This window comes from Triplophysa rosa, linkage group LG5 (genome assembly GCF_024868665.1).
Source record: "Triplophysa rosa linkage group LG5, Trosa_1v2, whole genome shotgun sequence".
Classification (NCBI taxonomy): Eukaryota; Metazoa; Chordata; class Actinopteri; order Cypriniformes; family Nemacheilidae; genus Triplophysa; species Triplophysa rosa.
The window spans coordinates 2559733-2582788 of NC_079894.1; the positions used below are offsets into that span (position 1 = coordinate 2559733).

A 23056-nucleotide genomic window follows, 5' to 3' on the forward strand; every position below is an offset into this window, starting at 1 on the left:
GTTTGTTTAAGTGATAAACTACCTGATAACACAACGCAACACAACACACAACAGCAGCTGAAGCACACTTCAGTTCCCATCAGCCATCAGCCCTTCCACTGTTCAAACGTCTTGCAAACGTTCAGATAACGTCAGATCAGTGATGAAGAGTGTGAGTGTAAACAGAGAGACACGAGGACCTGACGCTGTGACGTGAAGCAGATGTCACAGGCAGACACATGACAGTCACACGCTGTAAACTCGGATGTAGTTTTAGCCACTAACTTACTGGAGATTTCATTGACAATTTTGTTTTATACATAAACTTACCTAGTTCTTATATTTTCTTTCATAAAACAAAACTAAATACCTCAGGTCACTTTTCTTGTTATGTAAATGTCGTTTGAAATAGTTTTTACTGGAAAACAAAACAAAAATGCTCAGGAAGAATGTCATTTTTTGCAGTGTCGCTGTGCTAACGCCAGTAATGAGACCGGTATGGTGTTAGAAGTTACCAGTGGCCCACTGCTCCGGGTGTACGTGTGTTCACTACTTGTGTGTGTGTGTGTACGTGTGTTCACTACTTTACAGCTGCCCACGCAGGCACACTGAAAACGCTCGCGCGTAAACCTGTAGAGATCGCAAATCTCTCACTTGAACACAAAAACCAAGATTGTGCACGTAAATCAAGACTTACGAGGGGAAATAACAAACCCCCGAGTCAAAGCAGTCGCTCGCGCACAGTATTGACTACACGCGCAAGTGCTGCTCTATGCGCGCGCGAGCTGGGATTCTTCACATTTTGACTTTTGGCACTAAGGGGGCGGGACACTGCGATTTTGTGAGAACAAATGCCATTGGCCCTGCTCCTTTCTGGAACTCCCGTTGTGATTGGCTGAGGCTGCTGCCCTCAAGTCGATGACAGAACAGGAGAGATGGTAGGAAATTGGGGAAAATAGGATCTAAGGAATTCACATTAAGTAATGTTTTATATGTTGGACCAAATGCAGGAAAATGAATGTGTTCAGTAAGGAGATTTATTAGAAACACTGGGTTAATATAACAAAAAATGAATTTATATGAAAGCCCTTCAGCTCTGCATTCAGCCATAGCAAATGTGCATTACCAGTGGTCACCTTTTTGTAGATAAGTCAGTAAAATAGATTAGTAAAACGTGTTATGATATAACGTTATATTACAATTTAACATAGACCTAAGGATTTTTAACATCAAGCCTGATACTACAGTCTTGTCATCACTTCAAGAGTGCAGAAGGACCCACAGCATGTCAGCTGCTGAAGATGGGCCGTTGGTGAAAGCGCTAGCATTAGCTAATGCTAAAGATTCGACATGTTTTACTTACATTTTACGTCACAATCTGTACAAATATCCCCAGTGTTTATCTAATCTTTAGCATTAGCTAATGCTAGTGCTTTCACCAACGGCCCATTCTTCAGCAGCCGAAGCAATTAGAGCAGAGGTTGGCAATATCCAAAACCCTTGTCCTTGTGGGGACATTGTTTGGTCCCCATGAGGAAACAAGCTTATAAATCATACAGAATGAACTTTTGTGAAAATGTAAAAGAGCAGACAGTTGTGTGTGATTGTTAGGGTTAGGGGGAGGGAATATGAGATACAGTTTGTACAGTATAAACACCATTGTGTCTATGGAGTGTCCCCATAAAACATGGAAACACAACATGTGTGTGTGTGTGTGCGTGCGTGCGTGCGTGCGTGCGTGCATGCGTGCGTGCGTGTGTGTGTGTGTGTGTGTGTGTGTGAGTGTGAGTGTGTGTTTAGGTGTGTGTGTGTTTAGGTGTGCGTGTGTGTGTGTGTGTGTGTGTGTGTGAGTGTGAGTGTGTGTTTAGGTGTGTGTGTGTGTGATTCGTGGCGTGTGTGTGCGGTGCGTGTTGTGCTGGTGATGTGTGTGGATGTGTTTTGTGTTGTTGGTTCTTGACGTGTGCTTGTAGTGAGATGTTGTGCGGGTATAGGCTCTGTGTGTGGTGTCTGTGTTCTTAGAGTGTGTGTGTGAATGTGTTAGGTGTGTGTGTGGTGTGTTTAGGTGTGTGTGTGTGTGTGTGTGTGTGTGTGTGTGTGTGTGTGTGTGTGTTTGTGTTTGTTTGTGCGTGTGAGTTGGTTGTACCTGAAGCCAGAGGTTAAAGTTGTCTTTCCATTCTCCATTGACAGTGCAGTGAAATGTGGCCGTCTGACCGGCGTTCACCTCAACACCTTTAATGTGAAGAAAGTGTGGCGTGTTCACTGCAACACAAAACACAAAACACACTCAATAACACACACGCGTGAGGGTTTAAACATACAAACATCTCATCACACATGCTTTCACAACAGAACAATCAAACTCATCACTACATCAACCCTTAAGACATAAAAGGTCTTCTTAAAGGGACACTTCACATGTTGCTCTCTGACGTTTCAGAGACATGCAGTAGTGAGCCGTCTCTGAGCAATAACACAAGAACATGAGACGGGTGTTGAAAACCATCACAGATGTGTCAGAAAGATCGTTTCAAACTCAACGTCTGATGAGCTCTTTTATTACCGATATCAATACCTCTCTCAACCTCTCGCTTCACCTTTCTGAATAAAAACCACACACACACAAATCTTTATTGGTTTCTTGTTTAATCTGAATAATAACGTGTAAAAAACTGTATTGATTTAAGTCTCACTATCTTTAACAAAGCATCTCATATCATATCAGGGTCATTTCAAGTCATTTGTGAAGTGACGGTTCATGTAAATCCATGTGTATGTTTGACTCGCTGTGCTGCTGTGACCTTCAGTTCATTCAGAAGTCTCTTATAACCTCGACTGCCCGATCTTCTCCACGTCTCTCTTATCTCTAAAAGAGCAGTTTTCACTGTGTCAGAGCGTCATGTGAGCAACACAAAGGGTTTGAATCAATCTCATACTGATCACATGTACGGACTGAATGTACTGGAAGTCATTTAGTATAAAAAGGTTATAAATAACATGTGAAGCGATATGTCGTTTGGTGTAAAATGTCTGATTAAATGACTGAGAAGATTGGAGCACATCACACTGAGGGATTCTGTGTGTTTTATATGGTATATTTGGGTAAATACGGCAAGAACACTGCACACTAATAACATTAAAGTCCCAGTGAAATTAAAAATGACAATTCTTATTTTTTCATGAAATATTGCAGCGTTTATAGTAAACAGTTTATCAATGTGGACTGTTCTATTTTTAAAATTCGTGTGCCCTCATAATCTTCAGTTCAAATCTGAAAATGCACTTCCGCCCTGTAATGACTATCCCTCTTAAATGACGTATGTTAGACGGCTTGGGCGGAGCCTCCGTTAACTCCTCCCCTTCAACTGTCAGTCTCCTGCCAGTTTCATTTCAAAATGCAACAGCTGTTTTTACACATCCAATCAATTTGCAGGGAAAAACGCAAGCCACGCCCACTCATTTTCTCCTTTGAAATTCCTTTTCACTTGGAAATGTGTCAGAATACGGAAGTAAAAACCATCGCAGTTCACGGGGACTTTAAATAATACGCTCGGTTCTGCTCCTTGATTCTGATTGGCTGAGCCATGTTCTAAGCCGTTATAAATTAGTAAAGTTTATTTATCTCACCCCATTGGCAGATTTGTTTGCTTGTTTTTACCATAAACTTACTTAATTCTTATATTTTCCTCCTTAAAAATAGACTTAACATCTTAGGTCACTTTTCTTGTCAAGAAAGTGCATCTTGTTTTAAGAATGTTTAGATATTTGTACTACAAAACTGTCATGGTTCTGCCTCTTCTTGTCATGTCGTTCTTGGTCTTGTGGCAGAACCATGGCAGAGCCTCGTGTTCTGTGTGGAGAGAAACATATTATTGTCGGCCTGGACATAATGTGCATTCTCTCCGGTCTCGTCTCTGGCCCCGCCCCCTCGTTCCCCGTTTAGCTTCCCACTTGTTGTCTCATTACACACACCTGCACTGTAAACCCGAATAAGTTGGGAAAACTCAAAAAATTTGAGGTAATCAGTTACATCAATTTTTTTGAGTTATGATGTTCCCAATTTTAAGTAAGCAAAACTAGTAAGTTTTGAGTTTGTTGTACTGTTGTTGACTCCTTTTAATTTTGAACAATTTTAAGTAAGCAAAACTAGTCAGTTTTGAGTTTGTTGTATTGTTGTTGACTCCTTTTAATTTTGAACATTTAGCAAAGTAACTTTTTTTATTTACAGCTAAATAAATGAAAGGTCTTAAGACAACCTAAACAGTTCAGCTGTATCAACAATTAACAAACAGCCTTCACAGAGAGTGATGCAACACACAAGACTGCTATTGCACCTCCCACAACCTAAGCATAAGCACCACTCTTCTGAACGATGGTAACCCCAAAAGTAAAAAATACAACAAACTCTTCTAAATATCCAAGATAATTGAACATTCATCATTAACAAGGCTTTTTCCTTTCTAAAAACTCATAAAATAACACTTCATTTCAAAATTTACTTTCCTAATGCAGTCTCACGCAAAGCATGCTGGGAACTGAATTTCATTCTCAACAAATCATCTTGAATTAACTTGTTGAAATTAAGTTAAACTAACTCAAAAGTAAGAATTAGTTACAGGAACTCAAAACATTTAAGTTAGAAGTTTTTTTATATAAAAATAAATTTACACTACTTAAACTGTTTAATTTCTTTGAACATTCGGGTTTACAGTGTGCCTATTGTTATCTCCCTTGTTAGTTTCCCCATATAATGCCCTTGGGTTTGCTGTCCTGTGCTCGTTCGTTTTGTGAATTGCTCGTGTTGTGCCTTGTGCTGATTTCTGCATATGATCCTTGTCCATGAAAACGTCGTGTCTTGTTCCTGCCCGTGAGTTATTCGAGTCTAGTCTAGTGTTAGTTTACGTTCCTGAGTTCTGTGTATATCCCTTGGTACAGTTGTTTTACCCAACCCCCCCGTGGGTCTTTGTTTTGTGTTTCCTTAATAAATCCTTTTGATAAAACCCCTTACTCGCCGCCTGCATCTGGGTTCTTCTTGTACCACACCCGTGACGAAAACAAGACAAAGACGCTTCGCAAGAATGTCATTTTTTCCAGTGCAGTCATTTTCATTGCCTTCTACAAAACAATGCTTTACTCGGTAAACATGTATGCATGACATTCAATATTTAGGATTTCCAGATAAGAAATGACCAAAATCAAACCTTTTCAGACATTGAAGCTTTGCAAAATGTGACAGATTTTTCAAGTTCCCATCAGTTTGCTTAAAGAGTAAAAATTTCTGAGAAAGAAAGAAAGTGAGGACGAGGATGAGGTGGATGAGAGTGATCTTACTGCACTGATGGCCCTGGAGGACCACGTCCTTGATGGCGAGCAAGCCTCGCTGGCCTGAGGTCACCACTTCAAAGACGATCTGTGGAGAAAAGAGAAAGCCCATAACCACCGTGACGAATGGACACCATCTCAAAGTGTCCCACACGTCGACTGGCAGGACTCCCGCGGGGGCCCAGCACAGATTTTAAACGACAACTCGCCGCGCGGCCGGAGGAAAACTCTAAAGCGCCGTTCTTCATTGCAGCTGATTAAAACTCCATTTATCTTCACTTATTGGACTTAACTTGTTGGATCAGGCGAGCAGGCTCCAAGGGTTCGCCTGGTGAACGGGCTGGCCGTGCAATGAACGTGTTTGCAGAGGCTGTAAATCAGTGCGGTGTCTGCGGTCAACCCGATTGCCTTGTGCTGTGTTTATACAGCCAACAATTCAACCGGACAGCCGGCCTCACGGGGTCGCGGCCAAACAAAAATAGAGATGCTAATATCTGAAGCAAACAAGCGGTTATTGATGGAGCCTCCCCAAATATACTCAAGACTACGAGACGAGACTTTTATTTTCATACGTTCCTCTCGTACACCTGATGATATCTTTTCTGAAATGTTTTCTGGATTAAAGGTTCAGATGAGATCAGAAGGTATTAGCTTGTTATCAAAATACATGAACTGAACACAATCAGACGAGCGTCTCACCCGTGTGTGTCTCTCATCAAATCAAGACTATAATTGTACAATAAGTCTCAAGAGTCAGCAGGTGATTCACTTACTGTATCATACTGTACAATCACACTACAGTCATCTGTCACTCTCACGACATCACTCACTCCTCAGATCTCTCGGAATGAAAGAATCATCACATCCCGTCACACTGACCGAGCAACATTTGAGACCGCACGCTTTCTAAATGCAGACATAAGATCAGAAAGACACAACACGTGAGCATCTCCAGCTGTCTGTGATGAACCACACCCGGAGCCAGAACACAACGTGTGTATGTGACAGCTGCTTGACCGGGACACTTCACCTGAAACTAAAACAATTCCGTCATCATTTACTCACCTTGGACTTGTTCCAAATCGGTAGAAGTGTCTTTGTTCTGATGAACACAAAGAAAGATGACATAAACAGTTCTGGGACCCCATCGACTACCATATAGTAATGGCAGTCAAAAGTGCTGTTTGCTTTCCTACATTTTTCAAAATATCTTCTTTTGTGTTCAACAGAACCAGAAAAATGTCAAAAGCAATGTTTCTACTGTGGGGGTCCAAGAACTGTTTGGTTATAAGCATTCTTCAAAATATCTTTCTCTGTGTTCACGCGAACAAAGACAGCTCAATGGGCATTTTCACATCCTGCACCACGTGGTTAAAATAGAAAATGCACTTGCGCTCATTAATGCGCCCATGGGCGTGCTGGTCTGAAAACGAGGTGTGTTCCGGCGCATTGTTGGCGCGTTGCTATTTCAAGGCAACTTGAAATTTAAAGAGCGCGTCAGTAATATGAGCCTATAGAACGCATGTACATTCTGCTCATTACACACACAGGGATGCGCAGCAGCACTCAAACGGTTTTCAACATGAAAAATGAAAGGATTCAAATGTAAAAGATTATGATTGTTTACATAAATATTAAAAATGCCGGCTCTTGCCAATTCCGCCATGTAAATAGCGAATGCGCCGTGGTGCAAGTGCAATGGGCTTTTAAAGGGAATGAGAGATGCGACTCTTATTGGTTTATTTCACATTACGCCCAAAACACACCCACGACTCATTATGAGAAGCCTTTTGGGCCATGCACATGGCGCGCCGACCGTTTTTCCCGTCGTTAAACTAGCGAAAGTGGATTCGGAAACGCCCGCCTGCGCCCAGCATCATGCGCTTTAGACCATGAGTCTTCAACCGGGGGTCCGCGGTGGAACTGCAAGGGGTCCGCTAATTACTGTTTACTCACAGGCAACTTTTTGTTAAAAATGTAAAGCATGGGTAGAGAAATATTACAACCGATGTTCTCTTTAAGCTGCGCACGTGCGCGGCCGTGCAGACTCTATGAAACTCCCGCGCATTTTAACCTGCGTGCGTGCAGACAAAAACATCCATTCACGCAGCAGAAGCGATAGAAGAAATGTTACATCATAAAAACCGGTAGGGCCTAAATCAAGAATGTCTTTCTTTCAAGACTATAGGTTTAGAATCAGTGCATTCTCTGTCTCCCTTCCGATAGGTTCAGAGAACGCGTGAAAGGAGTTGCGTGCAAATAAAGTCACGGTCTGCTTTTACAACAGAATGCACATCTGCAGTGATTTCTTTCGCATCCAGAGACAACCTCCACTAGAATAGTCTTTGTGCCATTAACTCATTAAGCCTTAATAAAAACTGAGTTCAGGGCAAGTAAACGTTTAACTGTCCCTCTCACAGTAAAATGAAAATGTTTGATGCTGCAAGTCCCCTAAAATAATCAAACAATACACAGAAAAGTATGTACGTGCAACAATAACATGCATAATAGTGCTAATGTAATGTCTTAACATAATATACCTGTGACAAAATTGCTTAACATAATATTGCTCCATGCAGCTCTCATCTAAGGGGTCCTTGCCCTGAAAAAGGTTGAAGACCCCTGGTCTAGACCATGCGCTTGGATCGTTAAAATAGAGCCCGATGAGTAAATGATGACAGAACTTTTATTTTTGGGTGAACTGTTCCAGAGCTTTCCTTTCACACGTAGAGTTCTAATATACGAATAACTCTGTACAGAACACTGAACTGAAGCGAGGCGAGTGTGTGTGTGAGACACATGTTGAGCGAGAGTCTCATCCGGATCTCTTTCTAACCTCTCTACTCGAGTCTCTACAGCTGCTCTAATGAAATAATCTAGCAAAGCACAGATTCCCAGCGAGAGGTCACACGGGTCTCGTTCCACCAATTAACATCAGCGGCCGAGAGAGCAGCTCACTAATAACCAGACACGTGTGAAACCACAGCCCTCTCTCTCTCTCCCTCACAGCAAATGTGAAAATGAAGCCAAATAATGTCATTGTTATAATGGAGGTCAGACTGTCATTATTTCTCTTCGAGAGAGAGAGAGAGAGTGATGGTCAAGAGACAGAAAGAGTTTTTTATCAATAATAAATAAACAGATGTTTTTGTGTTTTTCTTATACTCATAAAGTGTTTTACCATCAATCACAACCCATCATTAACATTAAACAACCGAAAAACATCAATTCAATTCAATTTTATTTCTATAGCGCTTTTCACAATGTGCATTGTTCCAAAGCAGCTTTACAGGAGCAAATAAGAAAAACACAGAAAGGTAAAACACAGCACAGTGCACGGTGTTTATAGAGCAAGTAAGATCATTCTAGTAAATAATGTCTAATAATATCTACCATCGGCCAGCCAACACGGCCCTGTGGCGAGGAACCCAAGCTCCGGTGAGAAATAAATGCAGAAACAAACCTCGGGAGACACCAGACATGACGTGTCACAGCTGCACTCGCTGACTTACTGAGTGAATGTTTATGAAGAATAGGGAGAGCTTATGAGTTGTGATTTAGGAAGTTTCATTTGTTGAAACTGTTTGGGTCTCATTTGTCTTATTTTTATATTTTATTTTGTGATGGATATCAGGCAACAGAGGAATGTTATAAGCAGGGAAATAATAATGGCATAATGCGGCTATGACTTCAAACTGCTGGCATGTGATGTAAGTTTAGCTTTTAATACGAATCAATGACATTAATGAGATTAAACTGGGAGCAAATGGTAACATACACTAGTCTCACCTTCATCTCAGATATTTCTCCTGAGAAAAAGAGTCAGAATGTGCCAAACGTGTGTGTCATGAGAGTTTGAGAAGAGATGTCAACCGCGTGTCAAACTGAGCTCAGATTTGTCTCGTCTGCGATCAAAAGTCAATCTTACTGAAGATCAAATCCTGATGATTTTACACATCCAGACTCTTCATGTGTCTCAACAACTACACGCTCATGGATTCTCTTTTCATTTCTCCTGAGAAACATCGGAGACTTAAATGAGAATGTCCTGCGTGTTCGTGTCTTTATAAACATGAGAGATTCTGTAATTCTGATTGGTCAGTACGGACGTGACGTGGGTTCTCTCACCTGGTAGAAGTTTGGCCAGTAGGTGCTGATGGCGAGCTCTACTGGTTTCCAGTTTGTGCTGACGGGTCCAGACGTGTTCCACACGGGCAGACCCATGGGACTGTTGTTCTCTTTGATGTAGACGTTCAGATGGGCCGGACTGCCCCCCTCTCTGCCCGACACATGATACTGAAAGGTGACGCAGTGCGTGTCGTTCTCTTTGAGTTGAGGAGTGAAGAGTAACGCTCTCTGTCCAGCGTAACGGCTGGTCGAATTCACCATCATGAACGCTGCACCTGTGAGACACGTCAGACAGCACACGGGTGAACATCCTTCCTGTCCTGCCGTTTCAATGTCTCATGTGGTTGTGTGTGCGGGTTTTAATCTCTCAACTCTGAAAACATTCAGAAACATGTTGGGATGATTCTGTCCTCTATAAACCCAGAAGATCTACTGCACATCCCATAATGCCACAGTACTGCCACAGATGAGCTGAACGATCCAAACCGATGGGTGCAGAATATCAGGAATATATTGAACATACGCACCAGTAAAAAACATTTCTTTTATTTACAGTATACACACACACACACGTGCGTGCCCTTAAAGAGACAGTTCTCCTAAAAATGTGAATTCTTTCATCCTGTACTCATCCTCGTGTCACGTCAAACCCGCGTGAGTTTCTTTCTTCGTCAGGACACAAAAGAATGTTGATAATCAAAAAACACGGAGCTCCATTGACTTCCATTGTATGACCACAAAACCACTGAGACATTTCTCAAAATATCTTCTTTTGGGTTTCACTGAAGAAAGACTCACACACAGATTTACAAACACACGATCTCGTCTGACATCCGTCTCATCTTGACACGATCCACTGCGGTGTTTATCAGAAACACATTTGTGTGTTGATCAACACATTACACTAGTGGCAGTAATGAATTAAAGATTCACTTCCTTCAATGAGTTTAAAATCTTCATTAAAAATGAAACATTGATGAAAGTCATTCGGAATGTTGAAAGCAACACAACACGTCACGCAGGATCACTGATGTCTTCAATCATCTGTATTAATGTGTGTAAAAGCATGACATCACATCCTGTTCACTGAGAGATCTGAATTTATTTCAACATGATTCTCAATGAACACTTACAACATGAACAAACACGTGCTGATGATGGAGTGTGTACTCACATCAGTCAACACTACACATTCTCTACACTATAATCATGTGTTCTGCCCCGCCCCCTCACCTGCCATTGGTCAGTCATGTGATTGGCTCATGTGTACAACATCTCTGACGTGAACAGAGAGACGGTGTGAAAACCTGACGTACATTCCCATGATGTGACATCATGACATCACACAATAAAGTTCACTTCTTCATCCGTCACTGAACTTCAACGATGAGAAGTGTGTGAGTTTTTGACCAAAGATTACAAAGGCAAACACGTTTCAATGGAATAACTGAAGAATCGTTCACAGTACGAGCAGGAATGTAAATGAAGAGTCATACTGATAGTTAACATTAAATGTGAAGCTCACGGCCTAGAGCAGGGGTATTCCATTAAAGTTCCAAGAGCGGACGTCTGGAAAATACGTTTTTTGAAAATAAATTACTATAATAAATATCTTAATAGACGTCTGGCATATTTGTAAATAAAAAACTACTGACAACATGCAAACAACAAATGTAATATTACAAATAAATTGCTCTCATCATAAACAGAAAACAAATTTACTTACTAAATTAGCCTTTCCATGCCATTCATACCAGAACTAACGTTACTTCTGTCTTTAAATAATTTCCCAATTAACTTAGAACGTTGTTCATTACAAAATGTGACCCTGCTTAGGGTTAGGGTCTTTTTACATAAAATCATCCTACAGAATATTCTGTGAAAATATAACAACATCTTCAATATTGACTGAATAATGTCATTTTAAAAATTGGAATCTTAGTGAAATGAATGATTGAAATGAGTCTTTAATTATCTAATAATTAATTCAATTATGAGACTTTAGCCTGGGTTTTCACAGCGTCACAAATTCTTACTATAAACGCTGCAATATTCATGAAAAAATAAGAATTGTCATTTTTTATTTCACTGGGACTTTAAAGTGAATGCGCGTTTGGCGCTTAACAGAGCCCAAGTCCACACGTACATGGGTAGTTTTTCCTTCTTCGGTTAAAAACAACCCGCTTCCACACGAAACGGCAAAAACACGCTATAACGCGCTGTCAAAAGCATGCCAAACCAACAGGTGGCGATATATCCCTAACCATAAAGTCGTGTTGACCAATCAGAAGCCTGGAATCTGACGTCAAACAAAGGAGATCGCGGCACGCATTACAACGTCATACGCCAAATCTCCGGTCTACACGACACCACTGAAACCAGAGTTTCTAAAAAGTTTGAACTGGTTTATTAGGCTATGTCTCGCGTTCCAAATGCACACACACACGGACACACACACACACACACACACACACACACACGGACACACACACACACACACGGACACACACGCACACACACGGACACACACACACGGACACACACGCACACACACGGACACACACGGACACACACACACACGCACACACACACTGAAATACACACGCACACACACACTGAAATACACACACACACACACACACACACACACACACACATACACACATGTTGTGTTTCCATGTTTTACGGGGACATTCCATAGACACAATGGTTTTTATACTGTACAAACTGTATCTCATATTCCCTCCCCCTAACCCTAACAATCACACACAACTGTCTGCTCTTTTACATTTTCACAAAAGTTCATTCTGTGTGATTTATAAGCTTGTTTCCTCATGGGGACCAAACAATGTCCCCACAAGGACAAGGGTTTTGGATATTGCCATCTTTGTGGGGACACTTTGTCCTCATACCGTAGGGTTTACCCTTCCCACACACACACACACACACACACACACACACCTGTATGATAAAGAATCACAGGAGCTGGAGCTGTCAATCATCACAGACTCTCTTGAGTCTGTCGGCAGGAATAATCATGCAGGCACTCCAGCAGTAAATGATAATTGACTGTACCACAGTACTAGTGCGGCGAGTGTTTTTCTCTTCCTCCCTAACGATAACACGTTCAGCCCAATTATCCACCGCGCACCGTCTCCTCCTGCGGTGTGGTGAAGGGTCCGAATGCTCGGCTGCTGTCAGGGGTCTGCAGGAGAATGTCTTATTAACACTTCACATAGAGAGAGAGAGAGACATAATGACACTAATGACAGCATCTGTGCATTAAGACCAGTGTTGGGTAAGTTACTCTGAAAAAGTAATGAATTACTAGTTACTAATTACATATTCAATAGTGTAATAAGATTACTGTACAAGTTACTCTCTTCAAAAAGTATTTAATTACTTATTACTAATGACTTTCTATATCCTACATCAACCTTGATTAGTTCAGTGATTCAAGGACAGACATGAAACGGCTCTTTTAATTCATTCAAATATATAATATTAAACTACATAAAGTACTCTTATTAACTGACCAAAGTATTACAAATGTGAGAATTATACATTAAAGCACGGATTTTAAAGTTAGACTTTGATTTTTGATGTCAATTCCACTATTGCACACACATATATTACACACAGTATTTAGTTTAATTACTTCAGAAGTAAATGTAATTAAATTACAGAAAAAATAAGAGTAATCCCTTACTTTACTTTTTCAAGGGAAAAGTAATTAGATTACAGTAACTAATTACTTAGTAACCAGTTACACCCAACACTGATTAAGACACTTGTGAATGTGTTCAATATTCCATCACCAGTCGTGTTCAGACGTGTCAAATGTCAACATGTTACTCGTGTACGTCTCTTCACACACATGAAGCTGATCATCATCTCCAGCAGTCTGTCTGTACATGTAATCTACAACATATGAAGAGTTTGGTTCCAAAATGAGATCATCAAAAACCATGTTTATTATTATGTTCTCATGTTTTTATTGTGTTAGTTAGCTGTATTTTTTCAGTCATTATGGCTTAAATCAAAACAAACCAACTGCAGTTTGAATCGGAATGCACAATAAAAAACATGATTTATTGAGTTATCAATAAATCTAAATTCCGTCATCTTTTATTTTCTCTCAAGTGTTTGTTAATCTGTGACACACAAAAGAGGATATTTTAAGAAATGTCTCTGTGGTTTTGTGTTCGTCAATTGAGTTCAGTGTTGTTCTTCAAAATATCTTCTTTTGTGTTCTGAAGAAGAAAGAAACTCACACAGGTCTGACATGACATGAGGACATGAGGATGAAGACACGATAAAAGATTTCTCATTTTTGCCTGAATTGTCTCTTTAAGAAATCACTGCTGTTTTGTTGCATGTAAACACAGATCATCCAGATGTCACGGGTGGAATTACACACGTGTGACACGGGATCTGAGCCGGTTCCTCACACACACACTGTGCACATATAGTGATGACAATGTGCTGATGTAACGCACAGACCGCAGAGTCACTAATGGCACAGGATTTCAAAGCTCACAACTCGGACAAGGTGAAGCATTACCTGCACAGAACTGCCGCTGATGAGCCTGACGCTTCATTAGAGCATGCTGGGATACGGCCTGAAGCCGTCAGAGCTCATTAAAAGAGTCCTGGACATCACAACATTATTATGACCGCTGCTTACAAACGCTCCCATGATTTTAATAAGCACACAGACGATTCCATGCAGCGCTGCTTAAAATAAAAAATACACCAGTATCACCTTCACATGAGCTTCAACCATCATACAAAAATAAAATCTACTTTATCCTCATAATACACACATTCAATAACTCAAACATTTATATAAATAATTGATAGCAGAGTTGTTATAGTTTTGATTTTAGTTTTATTCATATTTTCAATTAGCTTTTATTTTTAGATTTTTAGTTTTTATGTTAATTTTAGTCATCAGACTAGACCATCTGACCGATCACATCAGACTAGACCATCTGACCGATCACATCAGACTAGACCATCTGACCGATCACATCAGACTAGACCATCTGACCGATCACATCAGACTAGACCATCTGACCGATCACATCAGACTAGACCATCTGACCGATCACATCAGACTAGACCATCTGACCGATCACATCAGACTAGACCATCTGACCGATCACATCAGACTAGACCATCTGACCGATCACATCAGACTAGACCATCTGACCGATCACATCAGACTAGACCATCTGACCGATCACATCAGACTAGACCATCTGACCGATCACATCAGACTAGACCATCTGACCGATCACATCAGACTAGACCATCTGACCGATCACATCAGACTAGACCATCTGACCGATCACATCAGACTAGACCATCTGACCGATCACATCAGACTAGACCATCTGACCGATCACATCAGACTAGACCATCTGACCGATCACATCAGACTAGACCATCTGACCGATCACATCAGACTAGACCATCTGACCGATCACATCAGACTAGACCATCTGACCGATCACATCAGACTAGACCATCTGACCGATCACATCAGACTAGACCATCTGACCGATCACATCAGACTAGACCATCTGACCGATCACATCAGACTAGACCATCTGACCGATCACATCAGACTAGACCATCTGACCGATCACATCAGACTAGACCATCTGACCGATCACAGCAGACTAGACCATCTGACCGATCACATCGGACTAGACCATCTGACCGATCACAGCAGACTAGTCACATCAGACTAGACCATCTGACCGATCACAGCAGACTAGACCATCTGACTGATCACATCAGACCGATCACATCAGACTAGACCATCTGACCGATCACATCTGACCGATCACATCAGACTAGGCTAGCGGAAAGGAGGCGATTAGACAGATGAATCACGGAACGAATCATTTAAGAGTCAGTCAAGAAGTACGGTAAGAATAACTTTCGTTTATTACGAAATAATAGTATTTTTACACCTTCTATGTACTTAAACTTGTTGTTGGACACTCCATAAACCAAAGTAGGACCTTAAAAATCCCTAGTTATGTACTCTTTAAGCAATTTTAGTTTATGCTTTTGTCATTTTATAATTTATTTTTTATGTTGCTATATAAGATTAATTCATTTTTATTTTAGTTTTTGTTTATTATTATAATTTTAGTGCTGTCCAATCATTTTTAGGTCAACATTTGATTTGATTTCAATGAACAGAAGTGTTTTCAAAGTTTTCCAGAAATATAAATATACTGATTTCCACTGAATGTTAATGTACGCGTGCACTAGGAATCTTCTCTCGCGCCGTGACGGTGGATCACCTCGCTGAGATCAGACGGAGCAGCAAAGTCTTCATGTCGGGGGCATTTAAACTCGTTCTGCTCTGAGCGACGGTATAAGAGGCTTTTGTCATTTCCAGTAATGACTGGCTCTCATTATTCTGCTCTCATTCAGGTCCTGAACCCTGTGAAAATCATTATGTGTCTGAAATGGGAACGAAGGGGCAGCTCTTTAAACTCAAAGCCTCCAGGTCTCATTTGCTAATAAAACCGCGCGAGGTCACACCCCGAGAAAAGACCTCTCAAATGTCAATGTAGACGAGGCTATTCTCACATTCTGCCACCAATCAAAAACGCTCTCGCTGTGAGAGTTCGGCGGGCCGCGCGAGAAAACCTGGCCGAGCTCAATGTCCCCGAGCCCTGGCGTCGAAAAGAGACGACGGCGAGAAAGAAGCGTGATTGAGCGGAGGCTCTGGAAGCGGGGGCTTCTTTTGTCTGAGAGTCACAATAGGCCAGGAGGAGAAACTTTATTCCGTCTGTCTGTCTAACGAATGAAAGCCGGAGAACTTTCTGAAGCTCGCAGGAAAAGAATACGTGCTGTCTGACGTCTATAACCGAGAGCTAATTGGCCGGGGAACAGACGGAGACGTCTCTCTTCTCCTCTACATCATTCTCTAATACCTCCAATCCAATCATTTCATTTAAAGAAAGACTTCAGCTCAAAATCAGCTCACCGTGTTCTCATCCTAATGCTTCATTATTTGCATTCGGTCATCAAACACACGATGAGATTAGACTGAACGGATTCTGTCTAGGAAACAAAGTAAAACAGCACGAATAGAGTCTCATACATGTTTATACCCAGCAAACACAGAACATTCCCCTAACGTTAGTTTTTGGTTCCCGTTTGGTTATTTTTGGGAACCAAGAAATAACGTTCTCAGAACGTTCTTTTCAGGTTTTATGTTTTGCAACCAGCAAATATAACGTCCCCAGAACTTTGCAGGCTGGTTTTTTAAAAATGACCAGAAAATAATGTTCCCTGATGGTTGTTTTTTGGTTATTCTTTTGCTAAGACAAGCGATGGATAAAACAGCATAGATGTACTCATAACGGACGTGTAGTGACGCCAAACGGACCAGAGAGAATATTTTAGGCTAATGTTCTGGGAACATTCCCATAATGTTAGTTTCTGGTTAACAGAAAGTTTATTTAAGGTTTGTATTTGGTTATCTTTACGGAAATAGAACGTTAGTTTCATGGTTTCTATAATGTTAGGGGAACGTTCCCCTAACGTTAGTTTTAGGTTCCCACAACGGTATGGGAACCAGAACTAACATTCTATTTTCGTAAAGAAAACCTTCCTGGAGAACCAAAAACGAACCTTAGAAAATAATGTTCTGGGAACCAAAAACTAACGTTAGGGAAATGTTCTGGGAACCAAAAATTGTTAGCTGGGTACAACTCATATTCCAAATATAGATGACAGGAACAATAATCAATAAACTAAGATTTAATCTGTTATCGTATAATGTAAGAAGAGCAACTGCTCTTCAACAGGAGCTCAGACGTCTCATTTGGTGAAAAAGTCGTTTAAAAAAAAAAATTAACTCACGGTTTCATCTCAACAACATAAACAAACGTTACTGCGCGTGCGCACTTTTGTGACCCCCCCAACTGAACTTCCTGTACACATTCACGAACAATAGAGCGCCTGTAGATTATTTCTGATAACAATCAAAAGAAACCGAGAAGAAGCGTCACTTGTCTAAACTTGTGTCGCCAATATTTTGACTTTAGGCTGCGATACCAAGATCAACCGCTAGATGTCAGTGTACCATACGGTTTCTTTAAATGCGACCGAACTACAGGACCCATTCAACATGTTGTTTATTTAATCAAATAAACATACAACAAAGCGTTTATTTAATACAATTATGAACATAAATTAAATCAAATATAAATAGTTATATTATTAGACACTAGCCAAACACAAAGCGGAAGTTAACTGGGGGTCAGGCGCGCGCGTCCGATGAAACGGTCTATAAGGTCTCTCTCTTGTTGCTAGAAGGACACAAGACTCAGGTTGCGCGCTGTTCTGTATGATGACATAAGTGGGCGACTGCCGTCCTGTTTGACTTTCCCTCTGAACAAACACACATTTGACTTCACACAAACTCATGAATCGCCAAAACTCAATTAGCGTGTTGTGGCATCATGGAAATATCCCTTCCTTCGGGATATCTCATCTTCGGCTAATGGGATTGAAGTTCTGATTTAATTTCCGGCATCCTTCAGTCTTCATGACAGAATAAACGCTCGAGTTCCTCAACGCCTCTCCACGCGACCCCGCGGCGTCAGGACGGATGTTTACCATCCACGTGGGAGATAAAACGCAGTCTTACTGTACCGAGAACATTTAATTCAGTTAATGAGCCTGCAAAACAAATAACATTCCAGGCGAGGATTCATTAGGAATACGGATGAACTTCAGCGCTTCTGATCTTAAGAGAGGAATACTCCAGATTTCTTAATAAGACCCGTCAAATGTCTTGAGAGATGAAATCAGATTTGATTTGCAAATGGATCCGTGTAAAACATGATCACATTCATCATCGAAACTTAACTTCAGACGAGATGTCCGTGATATCCCACAATCCTGTGCGTGTCGAGGTGATGCTTTTCTTTGTTACACTCGGTGTCTATTTCTGATGTGATATATTTCTGTCTCACTATTTCACTTCACATTACATACACCCAGTGCTGGACGGAAGGGGGGCTGGGGGGATCCGGGACCCCCCATAAGGCATTAGGGACCCCCCATAAGAAGTAAAAAATAGACTTAGGGGGGTCCCTCAGATATTTTTATTTGAGTAAAAATGATCATGACAAATGTGATTAAATTCCAGCTATGGATATGGTAAATTTTGTGAATTCATTATTTACAATAATTGATATTAAGTTTGTATATGGGCTAGTTGTCATGTGTCTTTACATTCTAAACGCCCGCCCCACGTCTAAAGACGCTAAGCGCAGGACATCGTTGTATTTATCAACTCCGTGTCGGGGCTTTTGTATTGCTTGTGTAAATTATTATTAGGCCTGGTTCTGGGGTGCTAGAGATCTGGATGAAGATGAGTGACAGCTTTTAGTCATTATAAAGGGAGTGCTCCTTGTGCGGTTTCTGTGCTATATTTAAGTGAATCCATTCAGAATTGTTTAAAACTTGTTTTTCATGCTGCTAAGACCAACGGCCACATACACGCTGCAAAGTTTCAGGAAGTACATCGGCATATTAATGCGGGATTCACTCTTGAAATAGCTATGATTGACATGTCGATAGCCATAGTTAGTTCCTGAATCAAGCAGGATTTTGGACTGAAATGGTTGACTAGTCTGACAGACTCACTCATAACAGTCCCTTGCCGCCACCTACTGGACGTAACTGTAAACTGCACTGAAATCGTTGAAAAATCCCCACAACACTAACACACAGACTGACAGCCGGTCTTGTCACAATATATATTTTTAATATCTAACAAACTAGTTTCTTGCATTTAAACAAGTCTTTCGGAACAAACATTGGTCACAAAGTGTCAATCATCCAGTTGTTTTTAGGGAAATAATGCTAGAATTATTCTGTTGGACGTACACTGCTGTTCAAAAGTTCTGTCTGTTCACCAAGCCTGCATTGATTTGATCCAAAATACAGTAAAAGAAGCCTGTTCTTTTATGTGAGCCTGTTTTTAATAAATAGTATATAGTTATGCATATTCTGATCAAATATATTGTGTATTTTGTTTAAATTGTATATTGCGAGACTAACCCCCACCCCCACCAAAACAAGTCTTATGGTGGGGACCCCCCACAAGACTTCATTCAATTCGAGCACTGCATACGTCTGACCTTTTCCTTTCTGAGCACTATTTGCTCTGCTTGTACACAGATCAGCTGCAAACGCTCTTACAATACAGCACATTTGTCAAGCCAAATAAAAACACACTTACAATAAAAAACACACTAACAGAGAGAGAGAGAGAGCGAGAGAGCGAGGAAGTATTAGTGAGACAGTGGGATGATAAATGAAGCTCAAGTATTTCATCATTTATTTATATAAAGTGCTCTCTCTCTCTCTCTCTCTCTCTCTCTCTCTCTCTCTCTCTCTCTACATTCTTACTAAGTGTCTTTGTCTTGTTTTGTAGTACAAATATCTAAACATTCTTAAATCAATGTACAATTACTTGACAAGAAAAGTGACCAAAGATATTTGGTCTTGTTTAACGAAAAATAATATAAGAATGAAGTAAGTTTATGGTAAAAACAAGCACAAAAATCTGTCCATGGGGTGAGAAAAATAAACTTGAAATAAGTACTTGAAGTTCAAGTTTATTTTTCTCACCCCATGGACAGATTTTTGTGCTTGTTTTTACCATAAACTTACTTCAGTTCAGTCTTATATTATTTTTCCATTATATATTTTTCAAATATCTTTGGTCACTTTTCTTGTCAAGTAATTGTACATTGATTTAAGAAGTTTTAGATATTTTCACTAAAAACAAGACAAAAACGCTTAGTAAGAATGTCATTTTTTGCAGCGTAAACATGTGATCAGTGATGTGTTTTAATGCTGGACACATCATGAGTCTCAGACCTCAATCTCATACTGACGGCTTCTACAGCAGAGACCAGATGAAATAAGGATGAGACAAGGAGAGAAGTGTGTGTGTGTGTGTGTGTGCGTGTGTGCGTGCGTGCGTGCGTGTGTGTGTGTGCGTGTGCGTGCGTGCGTGTGCGTGCGTGCGAGTGGTGTGTGTGCGTGCGTGTACGTGCGTGTGTGCGTGCGTGCGTGTGTGTGCGTGTATGTGTGTGTGCGTGAGTGTGTGTGCGTGCGCGTGCGTGCGTGTGCGGTGTGTGCGTGCGTGCGTGTGTGTGCGTGCGGGCGCTTGTGCGTGTGTGTGCGTGCGTGCGTGCGTGCGTGCGTGCGTGTGTGTGTGTGTGTGTGTGTGCGTGCGTGCGTGTGCGTGTGCGTGCGTGTGTGTGCGTGTCTGGCCTGTGCTGCAAACTATCATGAAGACGCTTGTGAATTTCAAACAGTTTGCCGTTAGACCGAAGGCAATCCCAGCATGCCCCACACATAAACACACTTAAACCTACACTGTCATCACAACAATCACAACAAATGAGTCAACATACAGACATACAGTAACTGTGTAGTGAAACTCAGATCTCAGATCTGCTCTTGAAAGGATTCTTGAGGAGAAAATCACGTTTCATATCTCAGAAACTGGTGAGAAACAGGAGACTTCAACAGAACTCTCTATTTGATCTCCATTTAATTTAATTGCTGTCTAGGAACAACAATGGAGACGGTGAAGCGTTCTCATCTCTTTCCTCCGGGCAGCCTTGAAGCTCTATTCAATTTTGTCATTCAAATGTCAGATAAAAAGGCTGAATTAAAACGTTCTTTAACTGGAACAAAGAAACCATTCCTGTTCTCCATACGGTTATCAGTGAATCCTCAACTTCAGACTTTCTCTACGCTACAGACTGACTGGAAGCTCTTCTTCAGATTCTCACATGAAATGTTTTCAGAGCTCTTAATGATGAAATGATGTGATGCAGTAAACAGACGAGATCAATACGACCGCAAACGTGGGTTTCTTCATTCATATGTGACTGACGTGAGAACACATTAATGTGACCTGATGCTTTGATCTGTGACTGCAGGGCTCCAGCAAACACACTCACACACAACAGTTCAGACACACAACCTGTGATTGACTGTACGAGTCTTTGAGAACTGCGCAGCTCGATCGATTAGTATGCGTGTGTGTGTGTCAGGGATATATGAGGGAATGAAGTCTGAGCCACAAACTACACATTACCCACAATTCCACAGAGGAGGAAAGCGCGAGGACATCCTGACACACAATCACATTTACATTCAAATAAGACCTCTCCCTCTCTCTCGCTCTCTCTCTAGAGATGTTAGACAGGAATGCCCAACTGATGACCACTGAACACCCCAATGACCACCACAACACAAACACAACTCCACAGCAAGAACCCCTCACACTGGGGGGTTCTGTATCTGAAAATGCAGATCTTCTGACAATATTCATATTTATTCATGAATGACATTAATGACAGAAGTACAACACAGTGGTTAAAAAAGTCAAGGCAGTGTATTTGACAAAATATTAAAAAATAATTATATTAAATCATTTTCATTACAGAGTCATTAAATCAATACAAATGACTTTTCTTTTCTGATTCACATAATTGAAACCATCATAATAAATATTGTGTAGATTTACTACACTGACCAGCCCAAAGAGAAAGACACACACACACGCACACACACTGTTTGACATCATCAACGTCATCATTATCTAAAGCAGCTTCTGTCACTCACTTCAGGGAGATGTAATCTATCTGTCTCTCTCTGTGTGTGTGAGATTGAAGAGGAAAACATTGTGTTTGTCATGAGCGGGGCAGAAAGTGTTGGTCCATTAGTGTAATTCTGGAGGTTCTGAGGGGTCTCATCTCAAATCAAATCAAAGCGCATCAATGCAACATTACAGACAGACACGAGACGACGAAAGCATTCTAATGACTTTCAGTACGTCACAGCAGGAGGAAATGCTTTAATTAAAATAGATTTCAGTCTTTTGATACAAAACCTCATTGCCAAAGCTTTTGTCTCAGCGTCCATTAGCAGAAGAATAGAGTCACCGATGATACTGAGAGCTCAAATCACTTTTACAGTAACACACACCACCATCCGCTTCCTGGAGGAACGGTCACATCACACCCCTTTACTCGTCTGTTAGAAACACTACAGGCGAACATCACCATCAAAACTTGTGAATACATAAGGAAGACTTTCTGTTTGTGTAGTAAAATGAATGAATGAGTTTCATCACACGATGAAGGTGTTCAGGTGTAGAAGAACCGTCGTGTGATGCGTCTATAGTTCACTGGCCGTGTGTCTCTTACCCGGTGGCATCCACGGATCCAGTGAAGGTTTTTCACTGGTGTCAAACTGTTCCCAGTCCAGATCATCATCTCGACCTTGTGTGTAACCGCAGGATGAGAAGGGTTTCTCGAAGTCACAATCGCCTGTAACACAAGAACACACATTTATATTGACTTGGTGTTTCCGCCGGCTGGAAATGATCCCCACGCCCGCCCAAACGCCTCCTCTTCTCTCCTCCTCTCTAATACAATATGCCAAACAACAGACACGAAGAGAGAGAGAGAGAGAGAGAGAGAGAGAGAGAGAGAGAGAGAGAGAGAGAGAGAGAGAGAGAGAGAGAGAGAGAGAGAGAGAGAGAGAGAGAGAGAGA

General features: G+C 41.1%; 1 protein-coding gene across 1 annotated transcript in view; it reads right to left on the reverse strand.

Moving 5' to 3' along the window:
* Nucleotides 1-23056, reverse strand: part of LOC130554040 (receptor-type tyrosine-protein phosphatase mu) — a 77404-nt gene that overhangs the window by 1794 nt on the left and 52554 nt on the right. The window contains exons 2-5 of the mRNA XM_057333428.1: nt 22707-22829; nt 9427-9701; nt 5308-5386; nt 2123-2238 (exon numbers count right to left, since the gene is read on the reverse strand). Of these exons, the coding sequence (XP_057189411.1) occupies nt 2123-2238; nt 5308-5386; nt 9427-9701; nt 22707-22829 (593 nt within the window). The remainder of the gene's footprint in view (nt 1-2122; nt 2239-5307; nt 5387-9426; nt 9702-22706; nt 22830-23056) is intronic.